Source organism: Salvelinus fontinalis, chromosome 2, assembly GCF_029448725.1.
Source record: "Salvelinus fontinalis isolate EN_2023a chromosome 2, ASM2944872v1, whole genome shotgun sequence".
In the NCBI taxonomy this organism is placed as follows: Eukaryota; Metazoa; Chordata; class Actinopteri; order Salmoniformes; family Salmonidae; genus Salvelinus; species Salvelinus fontinalis.
In genome coordinates, this window is record NC_074666.1 from 81,763,793 (window position 1) to 81,788,576 (window position 24,784).

Here is a 24,784-nt window from a genome sequence, read left to right on the forward strand (position 1 = left end):
CAGATGTAGAATTACAAGATCGGTACTACAGAAAGAGATCACACAAAGGAATTCAAATAAGTATTTTTTTGTATAATGCCTTCATTACATAAAACATTTTTGAAATACAGTTCTGGATATTATTTTTTGTACGCATACTCAATTTGTATTTTATACATTTGTACCCACACATTTATAACTATGAGCATTAGAGAATTTAATCTTAACCAAAAAATATATATATTATACACATTTTTCAAACATTTCAAGTAAGCTTATTGATGTTTGTAGCTAGATATTTACACATTTGTACAAACTCAGTTTGGAGTATGAATAAAGTTTACAACACTGCACATATTTTACTAATTATTTACAGTCATGATAAAACAGAGCAGATGGTTTTAAAATGCATCTAGCAGACTCTTGGAAGGAACCAGGCCTAGCTGGACATGTGGGGTAGTAAAGCCCAATTGCTGCTTTTGGTTCAGCTCAACCGACAAATGGTCTCTGGCCCCTTTAGACCGGCTGGTGTAGAGGGGGCACTTGTTCTGGGCAGTTTTGAGCTGCGACCACCCCAACCTCCAAAAATAATTTATGTAGAGGGCTTTGTCTCCCTAATCTCCATGGTTCTATTGGCCTTAGCCCTATCAGTTGTCAGTCACTGTCTTTCGGCCATGTCATTGGCTGATGCACACATCAGTCAACTCGGAGGCGGGTGTCCCTGAAGGGAGTAAGCGAGCAGGTGGAATCAGATCCCCTGTCACCTCCCCCAACTTGCCCCGCAACCTTAGCCGCCCAACCACCACTGTCTGTGAGGTGGAGATGGGCGACGAGTCCAGATGGGTTTTCTTGTCATCAGTGGTGACAGTCTTATACGTCGATGCGGAAGGACAGCAGCTTCTCTGAGTGCATGTTGTTGAGTGTGCGCAGGTCGGGCATCTTGAGCAGCAGCTTGGTGAAGCGAGAGGCGTCGCAGGGGTTGCTCTTGCTGACCAGGGCACGCAGCGCTATGATCATAGACTCCTGAAGCAGCTCCACTGAGTGTAGGCTCTCGATGCCTGAGCGATCTGAAAGAGGTCAGAAAAGAAAGAGAGCACCGTGAGACTACTTTACACTTTAGTACAGACCATTACTATGCCATAATAGTGAGTGATTTTTGAAGTTTCAAGTGTCATCGTCAATGTTCCCCATCTTTTTCGGCGCTGAGCAAATTTCAGGTCCGCTGAGCGCAAACTTCAACATTGTGAAAATTCTGTGCAACTTCCAGCTCGCATTTACTGGGAACACTGAGGCCATATCCGCTTTAAGTAACAGTGTCAGACAGTGGTCAAGTAGGCTACTGTGGCTATTTGATCATAATGTAGGCCTACGAGAATGGCCTCCCATCAAAAACAATGCATTCCATAACATTTTAACATGGAAATGGCTGTTCTATCATTCAGCCTAAAGTAGCAGCCAGTGTGTGGTGTTCAATGTAGGCCTACATGCATTGCTTGACTGAAAATGTTGTGTTGTTTGGTGAAACCACTTTACAAAATATTACAGAGAACCAGACAAATGATGCTACTGCCTATAAGGCTACTTAGCTTATTTAAGACTCTCTCAAAATACAACACTGCTCCTTTAAGACAAAAAAATTATATTTAACTCCCTCATTAAAGATGTCAAGAAATGTACACGGTTTGTGCTCTTGTAGGAAGCATTCCCTCCTCCATTGCTGAATACATATGATCTATAACTGGGCTAATAACTCCTTAACTATCAAAGGATATGAACAAATGTACACACGTGGCTGCATGCAGCTCTTGCTTTGACCTCAAAAGAAACGCATCTACTCATGACCGCTCATGCTGTAAACACAGTCCAGTTCAAAGTGAATGGCACAGATCCATATATGGCAATGGTCTATTTGCATATCGGCCTACTGCAGCTCTGATTGGTTATGCCACACCGGTCTGTGTAGAGTATGGGCTGAGTTGTGCATGTCAATGCAATAGAATCCAACTCCGATGCATTCTGCCTACAACAATTTTTTTTATTTTTTTATTTTATTTTACCGTTATTTTACCAGGTAAGTTGACTGAGAACACGTTCTCATTTGCAGCAACGACCTGGGGAATAGTTACAGGGGAGAGGAGGGGGATGAATGAGCCAATTGTAAACTGGGGATTATTAGGTGACCATGATGGTTTGAGGGCCAGATTGGGAATTCTGGCCCTCTTGCCAAAAATACTTCTCTTGCATAGTTATTTTTGCATACTAAGTCTTGCATAGTTTGTTTAGTTTCGGTATGTTGCATTTATAATGGCTAATATTGCTTTGATTCCATCACAATTCCCACAGTAAATGGAAACGTTGATAGTGTTAACTAAGGGGGAAAACTCTAGAAAGTTGAGTGAAGTTCAATCTCACGCTTCTCTGCGCGGGCTGTTATTTCTTCTGCGCGGCAGTCCCGTGGGAACGTAGAGGGAACATTGGTCATGGTGATTTACTGGCAGGAGAAGTACAGTACTTGAGCTCTGACTGCTTAGGTAGATTTTAGAGTAATTAATAAGGCTTCTCATTGTTCTTACCTGCAGACACTAGCACTACAGCGGTGAAGAGACCCAGCTCCTCGGCCGTGAGCTCCAGGGAGTTGAGCTTCTCGCTGAATTCAAACATGGTGTCTAGCAGGCCTCCCATGCCCATGCCCTTCAGGGCCTCCAGGCTGTAGGTGGTACCCGAGATGAAGGTGACAGTCTGCTCCTTCACATTGAAGAGGGAGGCAAAGCGCACCATCAAGACCTGTAACAGAAGCAAGGGAAAAGTGAGTGGGTGGTGAGTCATTGTATCTTCTCAATACAGTACAGCTTTGAGTATTTTTGTTTATCACTGTATGACCTTTCTTTGCATATCTGTGTTTGTTCACATTTCACGGATGCCTACCTCAAAGGTGCCGGCCTTGAGCAGGGTGACTTGGTCGTTCTCGGAGAGTGCACTGAACCCTGGAATGTGCTTTGCGAACTCCACCACCTCACGCACAGCCGGCGTGAAGCTGAGCGAGAAGTCCTCCCAGATCTCCTGGGGGGTCTTGTTGGGTTCGGCTTGGAGGTACATGTTCATTGGACATGCCTGGAGGACCGAGGAGAACTGTAATCAGCATTTTCCTATATGCTATGACTACTTGCCACTATTATTGACAATCTTTGACATCAAGATCTTTTCTATGTTGCTGTTCTGTTCAGTGACTCACCAGCACAATGTCCTTGTGGTTTTTCCATGGGAAGTTCTGGCCCTGGGGGACGCTGCTAGTCTCAATGCTTTGGTGGCTCCCGAACAGGTTGCTGTTGTGGAACTGCTTGCCGTTGTTCTGGTGATGTCTGTCAGACATGGCCTGGAAGCCATGGTTCTGGAGGGCCACGTTGTTGTGGTGGTGGTAGATTGTGTTGAGGCTGTTCTGGTGGTAGCCAGCAGGACAGTAGTTGGAGCCCCAGTTGTCCACCTCTCCGTTATACAGTCTCGCGGAATCGCCCAGCTTGTCGTGGGCGTAAACAAAGGTCTCACGGTGCGCCCGGGCAATGGTCGTTATGGTGCAGTCCACCCCAGGGCTGGGGCACAGGGGTGGAGAGCTGGCCAACAGTGGCGGGCTTTGGTTGCATGGTGGGGGCAGAGGGGAAGCAGGGGCTTGTACTGGAGGAGAGGAGGAAGGGGCAAAAGGCAGGGCCTGAGGCTGGGGTGCCACAGTCAGACCCGGGCAGGGAGAAGAGGAAGTGGGAGAAGGGGGAGAGTTGTGAGTCAGGCTGGCCAGCTGGAACTCGTTTTGCATGTTGTTCATGCTGTTCATGGTGCTCTGCATCTCTGCCAGCATGCGCTGCTTCTCACGCTTGGGTATTCTGCCAAAGCGAACAGCTGGGGAGAGAGAAAGAGACATGTGGAGTCAACAGTCCAAACAGGGATGAGACTGGATTAGAACTATTAAACCTTTTTTGTGGCTGCATGTGTCATGTTTTAGCATGTGAAGCTGTACTTACCATCGCGGGACATGCCCACGGACAGACACTTTTTGAAGCGGCACTGCTGGCAGCGGTTGCGGTTAATCCTCATGATGGTGCAGGTCTCGTTCTTCAGGCACTTTTTGTACTGGATGTTCTGCTGGATACTGCGTCGGAAGAATCCCTTGCAGCCCTCGCAGGCATGGACCCCATAGTGGAAGCCTGAGGCGACGTCTCCACACACTTTACACAGCAGCACCATCCCATTCAGTTCTGTTACAACCATAAAAAGGACTTAAAGCTGTAGTTCCAGGAATGACAGATAGGGGTGCACAATCTGGATTCATATAAAGTATTGGGGTTCTGGTATGGGGGTCTACTCACTGGTAAGGTTTGCCACGGACTTGCTGGGGGAGCAGCGAGAAATGCTGCGTTCATTACGACCGCTAGGCCTCGGGGACCCTCCGGAGCCGGAAGAGGAGTTGCCATCATCACCATTGGAGGAGCTGGAGCTGCCACTGCCGGAGTAGGCATTGGAGAAGCCCTGGGAACCGTTGGGGGAGGGTGGGAAGGAGGCTCCGAAGGAGTTCTCGCTGTACATAGACACTGGGCTGGTGCGGTTCGGTGAGCAGCCACTGGAGCCGATGTAGGAGATTACGCCCCCTGGCGACAAGAGAAAGTAGCGAGAGGACTACTTGTTAGAATGGATGCGTGGTTTAAAAACAGTGAGATATTTTAATTTGCGACATTTAGTGCTCTGTTCTTTGACACTCTATCCATTGGACATCAGTCAACTGCCAGTGAGGACTGATGGAAACTAAAACAGAGGAGGTAAAGAGGAAGAGGGTTCAAGAGAGGACGCCCACTGGTTAGGATTGATATTGCGCCCATTCATGTTCGTTGACAAAAAACGAGGGAGCGGCTGCAACTTTGTATAATTCTGTACATTCCAAATGTTCCCTTAGCTACCCAGGACAATTATGCAAGGTAACCGTGGCAATGTTATGATAACCATAGCAACAGAGTGACTGCGGAGAGTCCAAGAAGACAATTGGCTGGGGAAAAACACTGCTTTCCAGGAAATGTTGGCAGGAAAGGCTGGCCTGACTGGCTTTCCCTTTATTTTTCTAGTTCAGAGGTGGTCACCACTCTTTCCAAAACAGAGGCCTTGATCACAGAGTACATTTTATAGGAAGCCATAAGGGCAAGATTGACCTGTGTTGTGTTGTGCCACGTGAGCAAGCATCACCTACAGAACATTATTTACATTATGGAAGAAGCTATTGCAGCATGGAGAATGAGCACGTTCTTTTTGGATGCTGCCCAATAGCACAGACAGTGCTATTGCTGTTGTGCAGTCTCATTGGCCAGACATAGCCACCCACACGAGTGGATTTAGATACTCTTGCGCTCTCTCTCTCTCTTCGTTGGAACTCTCCTGACAACTTTTACTTGCCCTACTTCCCTTTCTCTCCAACTCTCCCTTTACACTCTCCTTGAAACTGTTATTCTCTCTCCACACCACCTGCCCTCTGTACTCTTTTTTTGCTCATACTCTGTTTCTCTTCTCCCTCTCCCTCTCTCACTTTCATTCTCTTTCTCCCTCCTGCTTGTTCTAATCCAGCGGTCTCAGTTTCTCCCGCTGTGAAGGCTAATTCTCACAAGTTCCGTCCAAGGATCACGTTTCACCACAGCTGGCCACCCACACACCAACTCGTGCCCGGTCGCCGGGGGGTGCCATGCACAAGGCTACCGGGAATGGCTAATCGCTTTTTAAATGCCAAATGGTGTGCCCCGCCATTTGCCACACACAGCGTCCCTGCTGAAACCCGAACCTACAAAGCATGTGCCCAAGACTTTCTGCACTTCCTGTTGACTCCAATTAACCTGTGCTCTAATACCAGATCAACTGTATTGTGTTGTTGTTAGGAGATAATGTGTTGTTGTTAGGAGATTGTGTTTTTGTGAGGAGGTAATGTGTTGTTTTAAGGAGTAATTTGCAGGACATTGTATTGTGTTGTTGAGGCTTTAATTGATGATGCCCTTAAACCGTCTTTATGATTTAATTTCCCTGCATTGATGGCAAGCTGCCCACCTACTGTATGTTTGGGTGTGGCCTATTGAAGGATGGGATCATTGTTCTGTGCTTAACAAAACCAAACTCTATACTTCTGTTCTGTGAGCCTGGCATTTAAAACTGGAGGAATTCCAATTTCCTGATTGAACAAACAGTGAGAGAATGTTTGTCTGTTCTGTTCTTTTTGAGACATTCCAATCTCAGAATCCAGCCAGCCAGGCAGCCCTGGAGGAGAAACATAATTCACTGTGGAATGGAACATAAGGTCTTATAGGGTCACTGGGTCAGGTGTCACCACAACACGTGCACTTCCTTGTCCTGCCTGGTGCTATAGTATTAAGGCTCCTCCCTCTCTCTCCACTGCATGTTTTCACTCCCTTTGCTCTGTCTTCCACCTCCTGACTTTCTATCCCCAAATAATGTATTACCCACAATAACCAATCAGTGAGTGGAAGATAAGATTGCTTTTGTATCAAAATCAATAACTTGCCATGTTAAACCAACACTTGTAAAGTCAACGTGAAATGAAGAAAACACATCAATAGATATAGCTCTGAATATTGAACTAGTCTTAGTGAGTAAACATACATTCAGAGTGAGGTATTTGAAAGAAATGTAATAGTACATCGAAAGCTATGCTTGGGAGAGCCATGGAATGAAAACAGGTTGGACTGCAGACTTGTGTTGCTCGAGGAGCAGCACTAGTGTAGGCTGACTGGAATACATTCTAGTCACGCCCTTACTCAACGTGCGCGCCTCCAACAGCAGGTTATTCAACGAGACTGGCAACCAAAAAAAAAAAAGAAAAAAGAAGACTGGCAAACTGACAGGCTGTGCAATACACCCTCCATGGAACACGCCAACTGTTTCTAGGACAGCCTCACGTTCCCTCCCGCCTGGCGCTATCCATGGTACCTAATAGACAGTCAATTCCCACAATATACTCCTTAGATAATCTAATGTAATTTACAACATACTTGCTGAATATAACTGAAAAGCTTGGCATCTATGTTTTCACTTTGCTATGTTGTAGCTGTACAATATAATTGTATGTATTGAAAATGTATTTTCTCTGAACCTATATTCAAATGAATGAACCTATAAATGCTTTATTAGACATACTATCGCCTTTCCCTAATAATAATATAATAAAGGTAAGCCCATTATTTTGGACATCTTAGATATCGAAAGGGAATATCCCAATCACCTTGCAAGTATTTGGTTATGCCTGTGTAATTATGTCAGCAACAATAAATTATGATGCCTTACATAAATGTTCGTGTCCCACGTTTCAATCTAACACGTGACGGGATGATGTCCTGATCGAATCGCAATAATTACACCCGCTAGCTATCCAATAGCAGTGCCCACATGGCATCCAAGACCGCGTCACCCACAGGACTCTGACGAGAAATTATGCAATGAGCTTGCTCTCTATACCAATGGAGATTGGTGGAGAACAGTGAATGAAAACAAAACGCACATGGCTAGCTTGGCGGGCCATGTGAATTGGGAAAAAACACGCGCGGATATCTGCATCAAAGGGATATCCGTCCACCTTACATGACCTACTTCCACCCGAACTATTTTAGCGCACCTACCACACGTACACCATCAAACAATGTATAGTACTTTAAATATTTCTTTAATGAAATGTACAGATCATTTATAGGCTATTACAAACTCCACGTTACAACATTTCTTAATTTGGCTTTTACTGAGGCCAGTAATTCGACCTTGACAATGACAATTATGAAGAACGGTTGGGGTAAAATATATAGGCGACAGTAATGATAACACACAATCATCAGTGAATTCAAAATAAACACTATGAGGGATAGGCCTACTTCAAGCCTCATCAGTCATGGCCTGAGGTTTGGCATGAGGAGAACTGTACAGAGACCCATTGAACTTTCCCCCATCTAGTGTTGCTTCACAAGGATGATTCCATCAGCCACGTAAATTCCATATACAAAAGTGGCTCTACTTAATCGACAGGTGTACATCAATACAATACAACTCATCATTGATTTACGCATTACGGATTGATAAACAACTAAATGTAAAGAGCTTCAACAGACTTCCAACAAGCCAGGTAGCCAAAACAATATGCGTAAAACACATAACCCCATTACACACGCACAAAAAAATAATCCTGAATATTTACCTGTATTGTTGTTATTTGTGTCCATTGCTGTTGTTGCCATCCTGAGCTCCAAAACATTCATATAGATATCGGTGAAAATAGAAAACAGTTTAGGAAAGGATAATTTCCCTTCTGGCTAGGTTCTTGGCAAAAAGAAGGTCCTCTTCTATGTTATAACGATGTCATTATGTTCCTCTTTATAATAAAAGCTCTATTTGAGTTCGAATACTCATTACAATACTTAGAACCAAGGTTAATAAACTACCAAAGGATGCATCTGCTATCGAGCAAGTTCCCGCGTAATGTGAATCACTTCTCTGTGAGCACTGCCAGCGAAAACAATTACGAAAAGCGTCTATGCTGTCACTGGCTCTATCCGTGGAGGTCTGACCGCAGTTCCCAAGCCGGTCTGGTTTTTCTCAGTCTCCCTCATCCTTAGGAAAGGAACGAGGACGCACTGCATGCCTGCTCGCACGGGGCTGAAAACGGGACCATGTGACCCCCGGGGAGTGCCTCGTGTCCCAGTGACACACTTTTTCTCCGAACACATCAGCTTTTCTTTTAAAACCCCTGCGCACATGGAGATGGTAACTCCTACTAAAATGGCTACGAAAAATGTGGGGAAATAATATTTTAACGCTACCATTTTTAACTATAGGACAGACATATGCACAATATTTAATATAACCAAATGCGCAAAGCCATGGCACAAGTTCCATCCATCCTTCAAATGGCGTCTAATTTGGATCTAATTGGACGTGCCATTATATACTGGTTCACAAAGGGCTCCCCTTTTCATGTCTGGTGGGAATGTGGACGTGACCACTTGATACAATGAAAAGAATAATGAAACCTGTTGTGAAGCGAGAAACATTGCATTTCAAACATCGTAATATGATCAATAACAACGATTAGCTTTTATTCAGCTTTTCTGGCAGCATTGCAAGCGATGGGGATGAGGTGAAGGTGGTATAGAATACAAAAATAAAACTGTCCAAATACTCTCCAGAATAATTGCAGACAGCATCATAACACCTTACTTATTACCATTTTATAACCCGTGTTTTTGTAATAGGAAAACTCTGCAGGATCAAAAGAAACACGATATGCCTGCATATAATGCGCACCATTTCTGCCAGACTGTTTACAGCGCCCCACTCTATTCTACTCTGTGCACATTGTCCTCACGCCCCCACATTGTGCTGCTGTGGGTACATGTAAAGATCACCTAGCCCAATTCTGCGACTGCCCCAGAAGATCTCATTTATTCTCTTTATACGCAACTACAGTAGGACATGTGGTTGGTTGGAAGTTGTGAGAAAGTACGTTTGCGGTTTCCAATTGGTTCTGGGAACGAACCCATAAGTTTCCTGCCTGGTAAAATTGAATGTTCAGTAAATATTCTGTGAACTTATTTTTAGGTTGCAGGGAGGTTCTGAGAACGTTTTGCTCTGGTTTCTGGGAGGTTTCATTAACGGTCTGATAATGGAAGTTATTGGTTATTTATAGTTTTTTTAATAACTTCCTTAAAACTCTTTAGAACCCATAGCAGCCGTCAACTTCCTTTCTTTAAATTACTATAGCGGCCGCGAACGGCCTTGTTTTTCTAACAATAATACACTATATATACAAAAGTATGCGAATACCCCTTGAAATTGGTAGTTTCGGCTATTTCAGCCACACCCGTTGCTGACAGGTGTATAAAATCGAGCACACAGCCATGCAATCATCATAGACAAACATTGGCAGTAGAATACCCTTACTAAAGAGCTCAGTGACTTTCAACGTGGCACCGTCATAGGATACCACCTTTCCAAGAAGTCAGTTTGTATAATTTCTGCACTGCTAGAGCTGCCCCGGTCAACCGTAAGTGCTATTATTGTGAAGTGGAAACGTCTAGGAGCAACAACGGCTCAGCCACAAAGTGGTAAGACACACAAGCTCACAGAATGGGACCACCGAGTGCTGAAGCACGTAGCACGTAAAAATCGCCTGTCCTCGGTTGCAACACTCGCTACCGAGTTGCAAGCTGCTTCTGGAAGAAACATAAGCACAGTGACTTTTTATCAGGGGCTTCATGAAATGGGTTTCCATGGCTGAGCAGCCGCACACAAGCCTAAGATCCCCATCCGCAATGCTAAGCCTCGGTTGGTGTGGTGTAAAGCTCGCCACCATTGGACTCCGGAGCAGTGGAAACTCGTTCTCTGGCCATCACGCTTCACCATCTGGAAGTCTGATGGACGAATCTGAGTTTGGCGGATGCCAGGAGAACGCTACTTGCCCCAATGCATAGTGCCAACTGTAAGGTTTGGTGGAGGAGGAATAATGGTCTGGGGCTGTTTTTCATGGTTGGGGCTAGGACCCTTCGTTCCACTGAAGGGGCATTTTAACTCTACAGCATATGTGGCCGATGTGAAATGGCTAGCTAGTTAGCGGTGGTGCGCGCTAATAGTGTTTCAATCGGTGACGTCACTCGCTCTGAGACCTAGAAGTAGTTGTTCCCCTTGCTCTGCAAGGGCCGTGGCTTTTGTTTCGCGATGGGTAACGATGCTTTGTGAGTGACTGTGGTTGATGTGTGCAGAGGGTCCCTGGTTCGAGCCCAGTTTGGGGCGAGGAGAGGGATGGAAGCTATACTGTTACACATACAATGACATTCTAGACTATTCTGTACTTCCAACTTTGTGGCAACAGTTTGGGGAAAGCCCTGTCCTGTTATGGCATTCCAATTTTTTATTTATTTAACTAGGGAAGTCAGTTAAGAACACATTTTTATTTACAATGATGGCCTACCCCGGCCAAACCCCAACCAAGATGACGCTGGGCCAATTGTGCACCGCCCTATGGGACTCCCAATCATGGCCGGTTGTGATACAGCCTGGAATCAAACCAAGGTCTGTAGTGACGCCTCTAGCATTGAGATGCAGTGCCTTAGACCGCTGCGCCAATCAGGAGCCCCCTACACTGCGCCAATGCCCCGTGCACTAAGTGAGGTCCATATAGAAATGGTTTGTCGTGATTGGTGTGGAAGAACTTGTTTGGCCTGTACAGAGTCCTGACCTCAACCCCATTAAACACCTTTGGGTTGAATTGGAACGCAGACTGCGAGCCAGGCCTAATCGCCCAACATCAGCACCCAACCTCACTAATGCTCTTGTGGCTGAATGGAAGCAAGTTGTCCTGCAAATATTTTATTGTCTCTGAACAGTTATGTTTTGTATATTCTCTCTTTATCTCTATCTAATACTTGTTGCATTCACTGAATTGTTGTCGAAGTAGGCTACTATTTCTACATTTTGTGTCAAGCCTGGTCTGTACTAAGTTTTATTGAGACAGGTTACCTACATTTTAAAATAGTCCCTGAATTGTTGTTTGCATTTTTATTTTGTTACAGAAGTAATAATCATTGTCAATCAAATAGCCTACTTTGTGTGGGTTTTGAAATACTTTCTGAATATTGTCCTCTGGTCACATTTAGGATATTTTTGTATTTATATGTAAATAATATTTAAGTATTTACTGAACAAAAATATATACACAGCATGCAACAATTTCAAAGATTTGACTGAGTTACAGTTCATAGAAGGAAATCAGTCAACTGAAATAAATTAATTAGGACCCAATCTATGGATTTAACATGACTGGGCAGGGGCGCACTGGGGAGCCAGGTCCAGCCAATCGGAATTAGTTTTTTTCCCACAAAAGGGCTTTATTATAGACAGAAATACTAATCGGTACCTCCCTCCTCAAACAATCCCGCAGGTAAAGAAGCAGGGTGTAGAGGTCCTGGGCTGGCGTGGTTGTACGTGGTCTGCGGTTGTGAGGCAGGTTGGATGTACTGCCAAATTCTCTAAAATGACTCTGGAGGTGGCTTATGGTAGAGAAATTAACATTAAATTCTCTGGCAACAGCTCTGGTGGACATTCCTGCAGTCAGCATGCCAATTGCACGCTCCCTGAAAATTTGAGACATCTGTGGGGACAAAACCGCACATTTTAGGGTGGCCTTTTCTTGTCTCCAGCACAAGGAGCACCTGTGTAGTGATCATGGTGTTTAATCATCTTATTGATATGCCACACCTGTCAGGTGGATGGATTATCTTGGCAAAGGAGAAATGCTCACTAACAGGAATGCAAACAAATTTGAGAGAAATAAAATTTCTTGGGTCTTTTATTTCAGCTCATGAAACATGAGACCAACACTATACATGTTGCATTTATATTTTTGTTCAGTATATTATACTTGCTACATTTTTAGTGAGTAATTTAGTCAAATGTATTACAATTTGAATACTCTAGTTTTTTGTTGTGTTGAGTGTTAAACGTTTTTTTGATAGTGTCTTTACACAATGGAAGACAAAATGAGTGTTATTCCTATCGACATGAATGTGGTGTCATATTAAAGAAGAGGTTGTGCTCTTTAAAAGTAAGTTGTAGTTGTCATTTGTTCTTGAGCTATGTCTGTGTTACGTCCGTCGTCAATTGAATGAGACCAAAGCGCAGCGTGGAAAGTGTTCATCGTTCATTATTAAATGAACACCAAAAACAACAAAAATATAAACGAACGTAAAGCTCTGTAGAGCTAAACAGCAACTATACAAAGACAAGATCCCACAACTGAAGGTGGGAAAAAGGGCTGCCTAAGTATGATCCCCAATCAGAGACAACGATAGACAGCTGTCTCTGATTGGGAACCATACCCGGCCAACAAAGAAATATACAAACTAGAATGCCCACCCAAGTCACACCCTGACCTAACCAAATAGAGAAATAAAAAGGCTCTCTAAGGTCACGGCGTGACAGTCTGTTTGTTTGAAATGTGTGAGAAAATTAGATTTATCTTGTAAATTCTCAGTAATCTACAGCAGCGTTCTAGAATTCTATTGGGGAATAAAGAGTTAAACGTTTCACGCAATATTTCAGGACACATGGAAATATATTTTACTTTAAATAGAACCATAAGGAAAACTGTAGGAAACGTTATGCTGAAGTACTGACATTTCCACAGAAGAATGTTGTTTCTTAATGTTGTCTGAACTATTTGAGAACATTTCCAAAGTCAAGCCATGTTCTGTTAATGTTATGAAATACCAATACAAATTCAGGTTCCTTAAATGTGCTGAGAATGTGCTAAAGCTAAGTAACTATCTTGCACCATTCCCAGAAAGTTGTGGGAAGGTAGTATGCAAAATAACCATAGGACAACCAGCTCTCATCAAGCTCTAAAAAAACACATAGTTCTCAGAACGTTATGTGCTAGCCGGGAACTGTTCTAGAATCTTGATCAAGGGCACTGCTCAGGCTGTCGCCACCTGCAGAGTTAGGCTACCTCCACGCATCTAGTAAATGCACTCCCCGTGATAAAAGTATTTAAAACCCAAAATGAGGAGGCCTGCGCTACCCGCTGTGCTGCTGCTGCATATAGCGCGGGAGAGAAAGTAAGCCGAAAGCGGTTATCCAAGTTCAATAGACTATCATTAATTTTCAAAGCTAGAATCCCTAATTGAAACAATAACAAAGGGGTTACCCCCCTGTGTTTTGGTAAAAAGCTGAGCCATGAGCCTGAACAAATGTAACCACTCTCAAATTCATAGACAGAGCTATGGATGCAAGGACATACCAAAATCAAGCCTATAGATTTAACCATATTTTGTTTATTTAACCTGTATTTAACCATGTTTTGTTGACATTTAAAACACGCTTGTATTTTGGGTATGATAGTTGAACTAAGCTCATGATGCATTTATAAGTTAAATTCTTCAAGAAATAATGGGTATATATAATTAATTTATAAGTCCAAAAATGTATGTAGCAACTATATAAAGATTCCAGCTTTAACTTCGCTGTACACGTGTCCGAGAGCAATGTGATTTGAAATAGCGCATTACCAAGCAAGGGGAGGAATAACTTGATCATGTGTGCGTGCAAGCCAGTCGAGCGCACTTCTAACTATAAATTGTTAAGGCGTAGGCGTACTTACAAAGCTGTCACTCATTGTCAAATGTAAATGTCTGTTCATTTTGCATCTGTGGAGACATGAGACATAGCCGTAACATCAATATAACCAAGCGAGTCATTCGACTTCATGTATCATATCCGTGATTATTATGGCAGTTCATTAATCACACAAATGTGTGTTTATTATCCGTTTGCATCTGGTCTGTATATACTGTATATGGCCAATGATGCATACCAGGCGCACGTGGCTCCACTGGTGACTATTGTTGTCTTACTTGTCATGGAAAGACTTCATGGCTGTTGGTTTGGAATTCTTAGAAACTGTTTTACTGTATGCAGAAAAACAGATCCAGTAGACTATTTATTGACATGGTTCTTTAGACCCATGAGTACATTAGGGAGGTTTCTCTACAGTGGTGCGAATGCTGTGACAAGTTTAATGAGCGGATGTAATTCATTCTGCAACTCTGGTAGACAGAGGGTAAATCAAGGCTAACGGATAGACGGGGCTTCGGGCGATTAAAGAAATTGTGTTAAGTTTTCGTCACGTTTACTCATCACGTTACTTATCTGGCCAGCCACCACGGGACAGCAGGGTTGGCGCACGAGTCAATTAGGCCTACAGGCTTGACAGTTTACCACGGATGTAATATATATATATATTGTATTTATTTAACTAGGCAAGTCAGTTAAAGAACAAATTCTTTTTTACAATGATGTCCTACCAAAGGGCAAAAGGCCTCCTGCGGAGACGGGGGCTGGGATAAAAAATATATATATATATATAGGACAAAACACACATCACGACAAGAGAGACAACACTACATAAAGAGAGACCTAAGGCAACAGCATAGCATGGCTGCAACACATGACAACACAGCATGGTAGAGACACAACATGGTAGAATCTCAACATGGTAGCAGGACAAAACATGGTGCAAACGTTATTGGGCACAGACAACAGCACAAAGGGCAAGAAGGTAGAGACAACAATACATCACGCGAAACAGCAATAACTGTCAGTAAGAGTGTTCATGATTGAGTCTTTGAATGAAGATATGGAGATAAAATGTGCAGTTAGAAGGCACAGATCACTGCGAACTTCTGTTAGAGGAAAGAGCTGTTGAATAAATAAATAAATACAACCTATTCAATCCTGTTATTTGCTGTATGTGTTTACAATATACAGCCTACCATTTCAGACTGTTCCATAAGATACAATAGCTGTATCCAATAGTGTGCGTGGGAACATCATTAGGCTATTAATAATTGGTCAGGCTTATTGAAGCATTCAAAACGGACATTTGGAACAATGTTATAGGAACTTTCTTTGCTCACTGTGTACCGTGCAGACAATTAGATACGTCACTCGATATACGCTATATTAGTGTCTTTACACGCAACTGTGTTTCATGGTCGGCCAGCCTATTATTTTAGTCACAAGCAAGTCTCGAGACAAGGTCTTGGTCTCAGTCGAGTTCCAAGTAAAACGGATCGAGTCTCGAGACAAATCGAGGTCGTGCATTCTAAGAGCAAGTCAAGTCACACTTTTTTTCAAGTCAAGTCTCAAGTCAAGTACTTTTTTGTATGTATTTATGCAACGACTTGTCTATTTTTTGAGGCTACCTGGCAGCCCTTTTCATTATTTTGGCTACAACACATTTCGATGCTGTAATTGTAAAATATGGACTTTGTAGCAGTCCTAATGGAATTAAATCAGCAGAAGAAAATGCAGGTTGAAGTGCAGATTTATTTACAGGTCTTGGTGATCCCATGTTGAAGGTACCATATCATACAAAATATACACTGGCAATAGCCCAAAAGAAATAACCTCTGTGTCAGGCAAAACAGGGACACAGGTAGATACAGGTAGAGGGCAAGACTGCACGGCCTCCCCTTGAGAAACCACATTGAATCTGTCAAACAGGTAGCCTACATACAGTCGTGGCCAAAAGTTTTGAGAATGACACAAATATTAATTTTCACAAAGTCTGCTGCCTCAGTTTGTATGATGGCAATTTGCATATACTCCAGAATGTTATGAAGAGTGATCAGATGAATTGCAATTAATTGCAAAGTCCTCTTTGCTATGCAAATGAACTGAATCCCCCAAAAACATTTCCACTGCATTTCAGCCCTGCCACAAAAGGACCAGCTGACATCATGTCAGTAATTCTCTCGTTAACACAGGTGTGAGTGTTGACGAGGACAAGGCTGGAGATCACTCGGTCATGCTGATTGAGTTCGAATAACAGACTGTAAGCTTCAAAAGGAGGGTGGTGCTTGGAATCATTGTTCTTCCTCTATCAACCATGGTTTCCAGCAAGGAAAAATGTGCCGTCATCATTGATTGGCATAAAAAAGGCAAGGATATTGCTGCCAGTAAGATTGCACCTATACTCCAAATATTGACTCTTTGCATCAACTTCATGTAATTGTCAATAAAAGCCTTTGACACTTATGAAATGCTTGTAATTATACTTCAGTAATCCATAGTAACATCTGACAAAAATATCTAAAGATACTGAAGCAGCAGACTTTGTGAAAATGTATATTTGTGTCATTCTCAAAACTTTTGGCCACGACTGTACAGTGCATTCGGAAAGTATTCAGACCCCTTCCCTTTTTCCACATTTCGTTTCGTTAAAGCCTTATTCTAAAATAGATTACTTAAAAAAAAAATCCTCATCCATCTACACACAATACCCCATGATGACAAAGCGAAAACAGTTTTTGGGATATTTTAGCAAATTTATAAAAATTAAAGAACAGAATCACCTTATTTACATAAAGATTTAGACCCTTTGCTATGAGACTCGAAATTGAGCTCTGGTGCATCCTGTTTCCATTGGTCATCCTTGAGATGTTTCGACAACTTGATTGGAGTCCACCTGTGGTAAATTCGATTGATTGGACATGGTTTGGAAAGGCACACACCTGTCTATATAAGGTCCCACAGTTGACAGTGCATGTCAGAGCAAAAACCAAGCCATGAGGTCGAAGGAATTGTCCGTAGAGCTCTGAGACAGGGTTGTGTCGAAGCACAGATCTGGTGAAGGGCACCAAAACATTTTTGCAGCATTGAAGCTCCCCAAGAACACAGTGGAGTCCATCATTCTTAAATGGAAGACATTTCAAACCACCAAGACTCTTCCTAGAGCCTAGGGGCGAAGGTTCACCTTCCAACAGGACAATGACCCTAAGCACACAGCTAAGACAATGCAGGAGTGGCTTCGGGACAAGTCTCTGAATGTCCTTGAGTGGCACAGCCAGAGCCTGGCCTTGAACCTGTTTAAACATCTCTGGAGAGACTTGAAAATAGCTGTGCCTCAACGCGCCCCATCTAACCTGAAAGAGCTTGAGAGGACCTGCGGATGAAGAATGGGAGAAACTCCCCAAATACTGGTGTGCCAAGCTTGTAATGTCATACCCAAGAAAACCCGAGGCTGTAATTGCTGACAAATGTTCTTCAACAAAGTACTGAGTAAAGGTTCTGAATACCTATGTACATTTGATATTTCAGTTTATTTTTTATACATTTGCAAAAATGTCCAATAACCTGTTTTTACTTGTCATTCTGAGGTATTGTGTGTAGATTGATGAGGGGGAAAAAACAATTTAAGCTTTTTTAGAAAAAGTCTGTAACGTAACAAAATGTGGAAAATGTCAAGAGGTCTGAATACTTCCCGAATGCACTGTATAGGCATTTGGCCCCTCCCAGGACCACACAATTACCCAATTGGCAATTACAACCAATAAACTAGTTCTACAATGTAAAATGCATATTCCACATCCATTGTTACATTAGAATTATGATTACTAATGATATTTCATCACCATTCATACATGGAACTGTAACGGGTGTCGTAATCCTCCTCCTCAGACGAGGAGAGGAGAGAAGGATCGGAGGACCAAAACGCAGCTGGTGTTGAATACATAATGATTTATTAGACACGACAAAAACAACGAAGACAGAAAACGAACTATACTTGAATAAACTACCAAATAACAAAACGAATGTGTAGACAGACCTGAACAATACGAACTTACAAATAACACGAAGAACGCACGAACAGGGAAAATAGACTACACAAAAGAACGATGTACAAAACAAACTGAAAACAGTCCCGTGTGGTGCACAGACACGGAAGACAATCACCCACAAACAAACAGTGTGAACACACCTACCTTAATATGACTCTCAATCAGAGGAAATGAAAAACACCTGCCTCTAATTGAGAGCCATATCAGGTCACCCAAAACCAACATAGAAACAGAAAACATAGACTGCCCACCCACACTCACGTCCTGACCAACTAACACATACAAAACTAACAGAAACCAGGTCAGGAACGTGACAGGAACAATCCTTTTATCATATTCAACGTACTGACTCCAAGGCATGGCGTGCAGCCCACGTAGTCTATTTCTATGCCCACGTACTCCTATTACGCACAACCAGAAAGACAGAGAAGTAGGACACAGACACACGGAATTATGACATAGCCCATGAAATATGAACAAAAGAAACCATACATAGATTTGAAATAAATTGAACTTCTACCTCGTGAGTCTTGCTAATGTTCACGTGCACAATAAACATCGCGCCCACTCAGAGGGTAAGTAACGGTGGGCTAAATGAAAATGTATGGTATCAAACATGAAACATGTGTTGAAATAAAAGTTACCGGGATGGAATGATGAAACGCAAACAATTATTGTAGGATTAGATGGAATATAGATGTACCACATATGCATTTATTTTACTTGTGAAAGCAACCACAAACTTTTAAACAAGCAAAGCGCTCTCCACTGGCAGGAGTTTGGAGAGTGCAAGTGGAGAGACGCACCTCCTGTGCGTCTTAAACACATTAATAATTTTAGCAACAAATTCCAAATGCATCAAATTATCAATTTAAAACAATTTTGACGTACCAAAAGACTAGTAGGCCTATGCTAGTAATTGTTGCTTGATGCCCAATTGTTGGTGAGCTTGCAAAGTAAATGGTTCATATTATTGATTCCAAACTATTTTTGGAGTTCCTTATTGTGGTTATTATGGCAATCCTCTCTCCCTACAATTTGACGTTTGTGCTGCACCGGATCCTATGGCTGTACAAATCAGCAATCTGTTTGCTAGCTCACCTGTCCTGTGTGGAAGGACAAGGATGATGGAGATTTTGTGCAACAAAATGAGTGACAAAATGTTCCAAAACCTGGCAACATAATTTCAAGCCATCAGTTCGAAGTCAAAGTCGAGTCCCGAATCTTGAGGCTCCAAGTCAAGTCTCAAGTTATTTTATTTTCTATCAAGTCCACTCTCAAGTCATCAAATTTGTGACTTGAGTCCATGTCATGTGACTCGAGTCCACAACTCTGCAAATTAGCGTAGGCCTAAATAATTGGCCTTAAATTAATTATTTTCTATAGATTGATGATGATCCCTTTGGAGAATGTATATCAGACCCACGATTAATTATACAACAGGGTGGGTCTAATCCTGAATGCTGATTTGTTAAAACCACATTCCAGCCGGTGTCTATTCCACAAGTTACCACCGGCTAAATCTATGAAGTTAAAATGTTTATTTACTCTGTTCCATCTGACTGCGCAATCCACTGTTTTTATTTACTCTGTTCCATCTGACTGCGCAATCCACTGTTTTATCAGCCCAGCCAGGCACTTTATAAATGTCACTAGAAAACAAATTGAAATACGGCTACTTTGCTGTTATTCTTGCTGCACTTTATGACGTGACTGTAAATTAGCCATAAGAATGTTGCCAGCAAGTATGGCAATTGGAACATTTAGAACGAACGACTGGGTCGCGTCCACAGATACAAATCAAAAAGACTGAACGACTCGTGACCAGCCGGCTTGGGTAGCAACCATAGATTTCTGCCGGTTTGCGTAGTTGTGTTGTTATGCGTTAATAACATTTAGACTACGTTACCCAGCAGGCTATGCGGGCGCGGGAGATGGTTAAAGAATGCCTTCATGGCTAAACATGGAGTTTTCTAGCTGAAGTATATGTTCATTAAACCCACGCCCCGGTTTATCATTATATAAGGAACAAACATAACAGTAGTAACCCCAGATTTGTGTCAACATGATATCTTGTGGAAGGATGAAATAGTATGAATAAATTAATCAAAATAGCGTTTTTAAGGAAAATATGTAAAGCATCATTTGAATATGTCGGTAACCCGTTGTATAATGTGATAATGCCCTCGAAGCAGCACCTGCCAATATATCCCTCAAACACCGGTTTCTCTGGCATTATCACTTAAATAAATGTATAACATTTGAAGTGCAGCAACTGGAAATCAAATACAAAAGGTTTGCTTAAAAAACACAATCCACCTTAAATACCCCAAACCAGCGTTAGTTATGTATTGACTAAATTGATTAACATAAGAGAACACACTATCAAAAATAGACCTAAACAGGAATGTTAGTCATGTCTTTTATGTGTGCATAATGAGCACTTGTGTGACCAAAATAAGCACAGGGAGATAGGTGGCCTATATTCGTTATGCTTTCTGTCTCTTTAATTGTGACCTCCTTATCATCTAAGCCATCTCTTACTACCTGTCACTGTCTGCCTATTTGGGCAGGGATGCCCTTGGCCTGGAGAGCCAATGTCCCCATCATGCTAGTTTCCCAGACAGCATGACCTGAAAAGCCTATCTCATCTATTGGGGTAGGAAAGTTTGGTGTTCAGTAAAGGTCTGTACTATAGCCAGCAGCTCCACAAGATCTGTCTCAGAGATGAGATGAAGCAACCCAGTGCACGTTGCCAAACTCCATATTTGGGGATGATTGGGAGATGCACATTTTTTGCTCCAAGTTCTATTGCTATAAGTGAAATAATTTGAAGAATCGTAAGCTACTAATAGGTTATTATTCCCTTTATAAGGCACACGAGTATCACACAGATTGGTGTGTAGGCTTTAACTGGCTACTTGTTCTATTTGTTCAGCATACTGCTGTTTTCAACTCTCTAGAGATAGCAGAAGCGGTAGAGATACTCTGAATGATCGGCTATGAAAAGCCAACTGACATTTACTCCTGAGGTGCTGACGTGTTGCAGCCTCGACAACCACTGTGATTATTATTATTTGACCCTGCTGGTCATCTATGAACATTTGAACATCTTGGCCATGTTCTGTTATAATCTCCACCCGGCACAGCCAGAAGAGGACTGGCCATCCCTCATAGCCTGGTTCCTCTCTAGGTTTCTTCCTAGGTCTGGCCTTTCTAGGGAGTTTTTCCTAGCCACTGTGCTTCTACACCTGCATTGCTTGCTGTTTGGGGTTTTAGGCTGGGTTTCTGTACAGCACTTTGTGACATCAGCTGATGTAAGAAGGGCTTTATAAATACATTTGATTGATGATTGATGTTGCCATATCTGTTTTGAATCTAGGGCAGAGCATCACCTTAAGGGTCAAACGGAATAAGAGCGTATCATATCTCTTACCTTTAGTAAGAGTTGTTTGTGTCGACCCATCCCCGTGCCGTGCTCTGGTTATCAGATGTGCCACCAGCGGTGTCGGTGTCCGTCTTTGTGAGGAAATTATTGTGTGCCATGCACGTGCATGCATGCTGCAGCAGTTCGGTGTTTCCGTCTTCTGCTAATTTTCTCATCGATGAAACATTTGATCTCCATAAGTTGATCTTTTATCACCGGCTCGCCTTGAATGAATGACGTTTGAAAGAAAAACACTTTCAGCACGCCATGGCGACTTTTGAGACCATAATGAAAAAGGTTTCTTCACGATTTGATTCCTTTGAGAACCTTGCCGTACAGGCTTTTATGAGACACTCCAAATTATGACTTTGGACAGCCTTAATTTAGACACTGTATTGGGAATTGCACTTTCAAAATGTCAATATTTTGCTTGATGAGGTTGAGAATTCAGCCTACCTTAATTTTTTCCCATTTTATTTTTATTTTAATAATTCAGGCTATACCTTTCAACATGCTACCAATTTACCTCTTCAATTCTCAGGTCACACACCTAACCACTGTTTCGGTAGCCCATTCAATTGCGGTTGTTTTTGTAGTGTTATGTTGCTGTGTTGCAGAGCTACAAAATGTAAGTGACCTAACATCGACGTCCCATGCTAAATATGTCAGTGGTCAAGTTATACAAAAAAGTTGTTATAGCTTATGCATGGTCAGGTGCATGAACTATTTCTTAATTTGATGTGTCAACTGTGTCTGCCTGTCTCTGTCTTGTCTATCTGTCTGTTTATGTATGAATAGAATGGTTCCAACACTCTTCCTGGAGAGCTACCTTCCAGTAGGTTTGAGAGAGAGAGACTTGGCATATTGTAAATGAGGAGGGCCACTATGCCCATATCTTGTAACTAACCACACCTACTTATGAGAGATGAATGTTTATGCATGAGTAGCCATATACAGTACCAGTCAAAAGTTTGGACACACCTACTCATTCAAGGGTTTTTATTTATTTAGACTATTTTCTACTTTGTAGAAGAATAGTGAAGACATCAAAATGATTGAATAAGACATATGGAATCATGTAGGAACCAAAAAAGTGTTAAATAAATCAAAATATATTTTATATTTGAGATTCTTCAAAGTAGCCACCCTTTGCCTCGATGACAGCTTTGCACACTCTTGTCATTTTCTCCACCAGCTTCATGAGGTAGTCACTTGGAATGCATTTCAATTAACATGTGTGCCTTGTTAGAAATAAATTCCACAAATTAACTTTTATCTTAATGCGTTTGAGCCAATCAGTTGTGTTGTGACAAGGTAGTAGTGGTATACAGAAGATAGCTCTATTTGGTAAAAGACCAAGTCCATATTATGGCAAGAACAGCTCAAGTAAGCAAAGAGAAACAACAGCCATCATTACAATAAGACATGAAGGTCAGTCAACCCTGGAAATTTCAAGAACTTTGAAAGTTTCTTCAAGTGCAGTCGCAAAAACCATCAAGCGCTAGGATGAAACTGGCTCTCATGAGGACCGCCACAGGAAAGGAAGACCCAGAGTTACCTCTTTTGCTGAAGATAAGTTCATTAGAGTTACCAGCCTCAGAAATTGCAGCCCAAATAAATGCTTCACAGAGTTCAAGTAACAGACACATCTCAACATCAACTGTTCAGAGGAGACTGCGTGAATCAGGCCTTAATGGTCAAAATGCAGCAAAGAAACCACTACTAAAGGACACTAATAATAATAAGAGACTTGCTTGGGCCAAGAAACACAAGCAAAAGACATTAGACCGGTGGAAATCTATCCTTTGGTCTGATGAGTCAGTGCCTTTGTGAGACGCAGAGTAGGTGCATGGATGATCTCCGCATGTGTGGTTCCCACCATGAAGCATGGAGGAGGAGGTGAGATGGTGTGAGGGTGCTTTGCTGGTGACACTGTCAGGATTTATTTAGAATTCAAGGCACACTTAACCAGCATGGCTACCACAGCATTCTACAGCAATATGCCATCCCATCTGGTTTGCGCTTAGTGGGACTATCATTTATTTTCCAACAGGACAATGATCCAGCACACCTCAAGGCTGTGTAAGGGCTATTTGACCAAGAAGTAGAGTGATGTAGTGCTGCATCAGATGACCTGGCCTCCACAATCACCCGACCCCAACCCAATTGAGATGGTTTGGAATGAGTTGGACCGCAGAGTGAAGGAAAAGCAGCCAAGAAGTGCTCAGCATATGTGGGAACTCCTTCAAGACTTTTGGAAAAACATTCCTCATGAAGCTGGTTGAGAGAATACCTAGAGTGTGCAAAGCTGTCATCAAGGCAAAGGGTGGCTACTTTGAAGAATCTCAAATATAAAATATATTTGTTTAACACTTTTTTGGTTACTACATGATTCCATATGTATTATTTCATCGTTCTGATGTCTTCACTATTATTTTACAATGTAGAAAATAGTAAAAAATAAAGAAAAACCCTTGAATGATTAGGCGTGTCCAAACTTTTGACTTGTACTACATATATATATATACACTACCGTTCAAAAGTTTGGGGTCACTTAGAAATGTTATTGTTTTTGAAAGAAAAGCACATTTTTTTTGTCAATTAAAATAACATCAAATTGATAAGAAATAGAGTGTAGGCATTGTTAATGTTGGATATGATTATTGTAGCTGGAAACGGCAGATTTTTAAAAAATAGAATATCTACATAGGCGTACAGAGGCCCATTATCAGCAACCATCACTCCTGTGTTCCAATGGCACGTTGTGTTAGCTAATTCAAGTTTATCATTTTAAAAGGCTAATTGATCACTAGATATTCTTGTCAAGAATGTAAATGAGGTTTTAATGTTTTCTTCTGTATGTCATATGGATACTGATCCAATTGAGGATAGTGTGAGAGGTTTCCTCTATTTATTTTATTTAACTAGGCACGTCAGTTAAGAAAAATCTTATTTACAATGACGGTCTACCGAAAGGCAAAATGCCTCCTGCGAGGACGGGGGCTGGGATTAAAAGTAAATATATATAAATATAGGACAAAACACACATCATGACAAGAGAGACAACACAACACTACATAAAGACAGACCTAAGACAACAACATAGCAAGGGAGCAACACATGACAACACAGCATGGTAGCAACACAACATGACAACAACATGGTTGCAACACAACATGGTAATAGC

At 42.1% G+C, this 24,784-nt stretch overlaps 1 protein-coding gene across 1 annotated transcript; it reads right to left on the bottom strand.

The window, feature by feature from the left end:
• Positions 1-51: 51 nt before the first annotated feature.
• Positions 52-8,717, bottom strand: LOC129828759 (nuclear receptor subfamily 1 group D member 1-like). Its single transcript, XM_055889955.1, has 7 exons — positions 8,195-8,717; positions 4,335-4,613; positions 3,990-4,223; positions 3,212-3,867; positions 2,905-3,090; positions 2,553-2,763; positions 52-1,046 (listed from the first exon to the last, which is right to left on the bottom strand). The coding sequence occupies exons 1-7, from the start codon at positions 8,253-8,255 to the stop codon at positions 850-852; spliced, it is 1,824 nt and encodes a 607-aa protein (XP_055745930.1). The 5' UTR covers positions 8,256-8,717; the 3' UTR covers positions 52-849.
• Positions 8,718-24,784: the final 16,067 nt, after the last annotated feature.

What these genes read in the sequence shown, in the direction of transcription:
- LOC129828759 (XM_055889955.1), bottom strand. Translation starts at nt 8,255, where the DNA reads ATGAATGTTTTGGAGCTCAGGATGGCAACAACAGCAATGGACACAAAT. An exon ending in CACAAATAACAACAATACAG is followed by an intron (nt 4,614 to 8,194) that starts GTAAATATTCAG and finishes TCTTGTCGCCAG; the next exon opens with GGGGCGTAATCTCCTACATC. An exon ending in TGTAGTGCTAGTGTCTGCAG is followed by an intron (nt 1,047 to 2,552) that starts GTAAGAACAATG and finishes GACCTCTTTCAG; the next exon opens with ATCGCTCAGGCATCGAGAGC.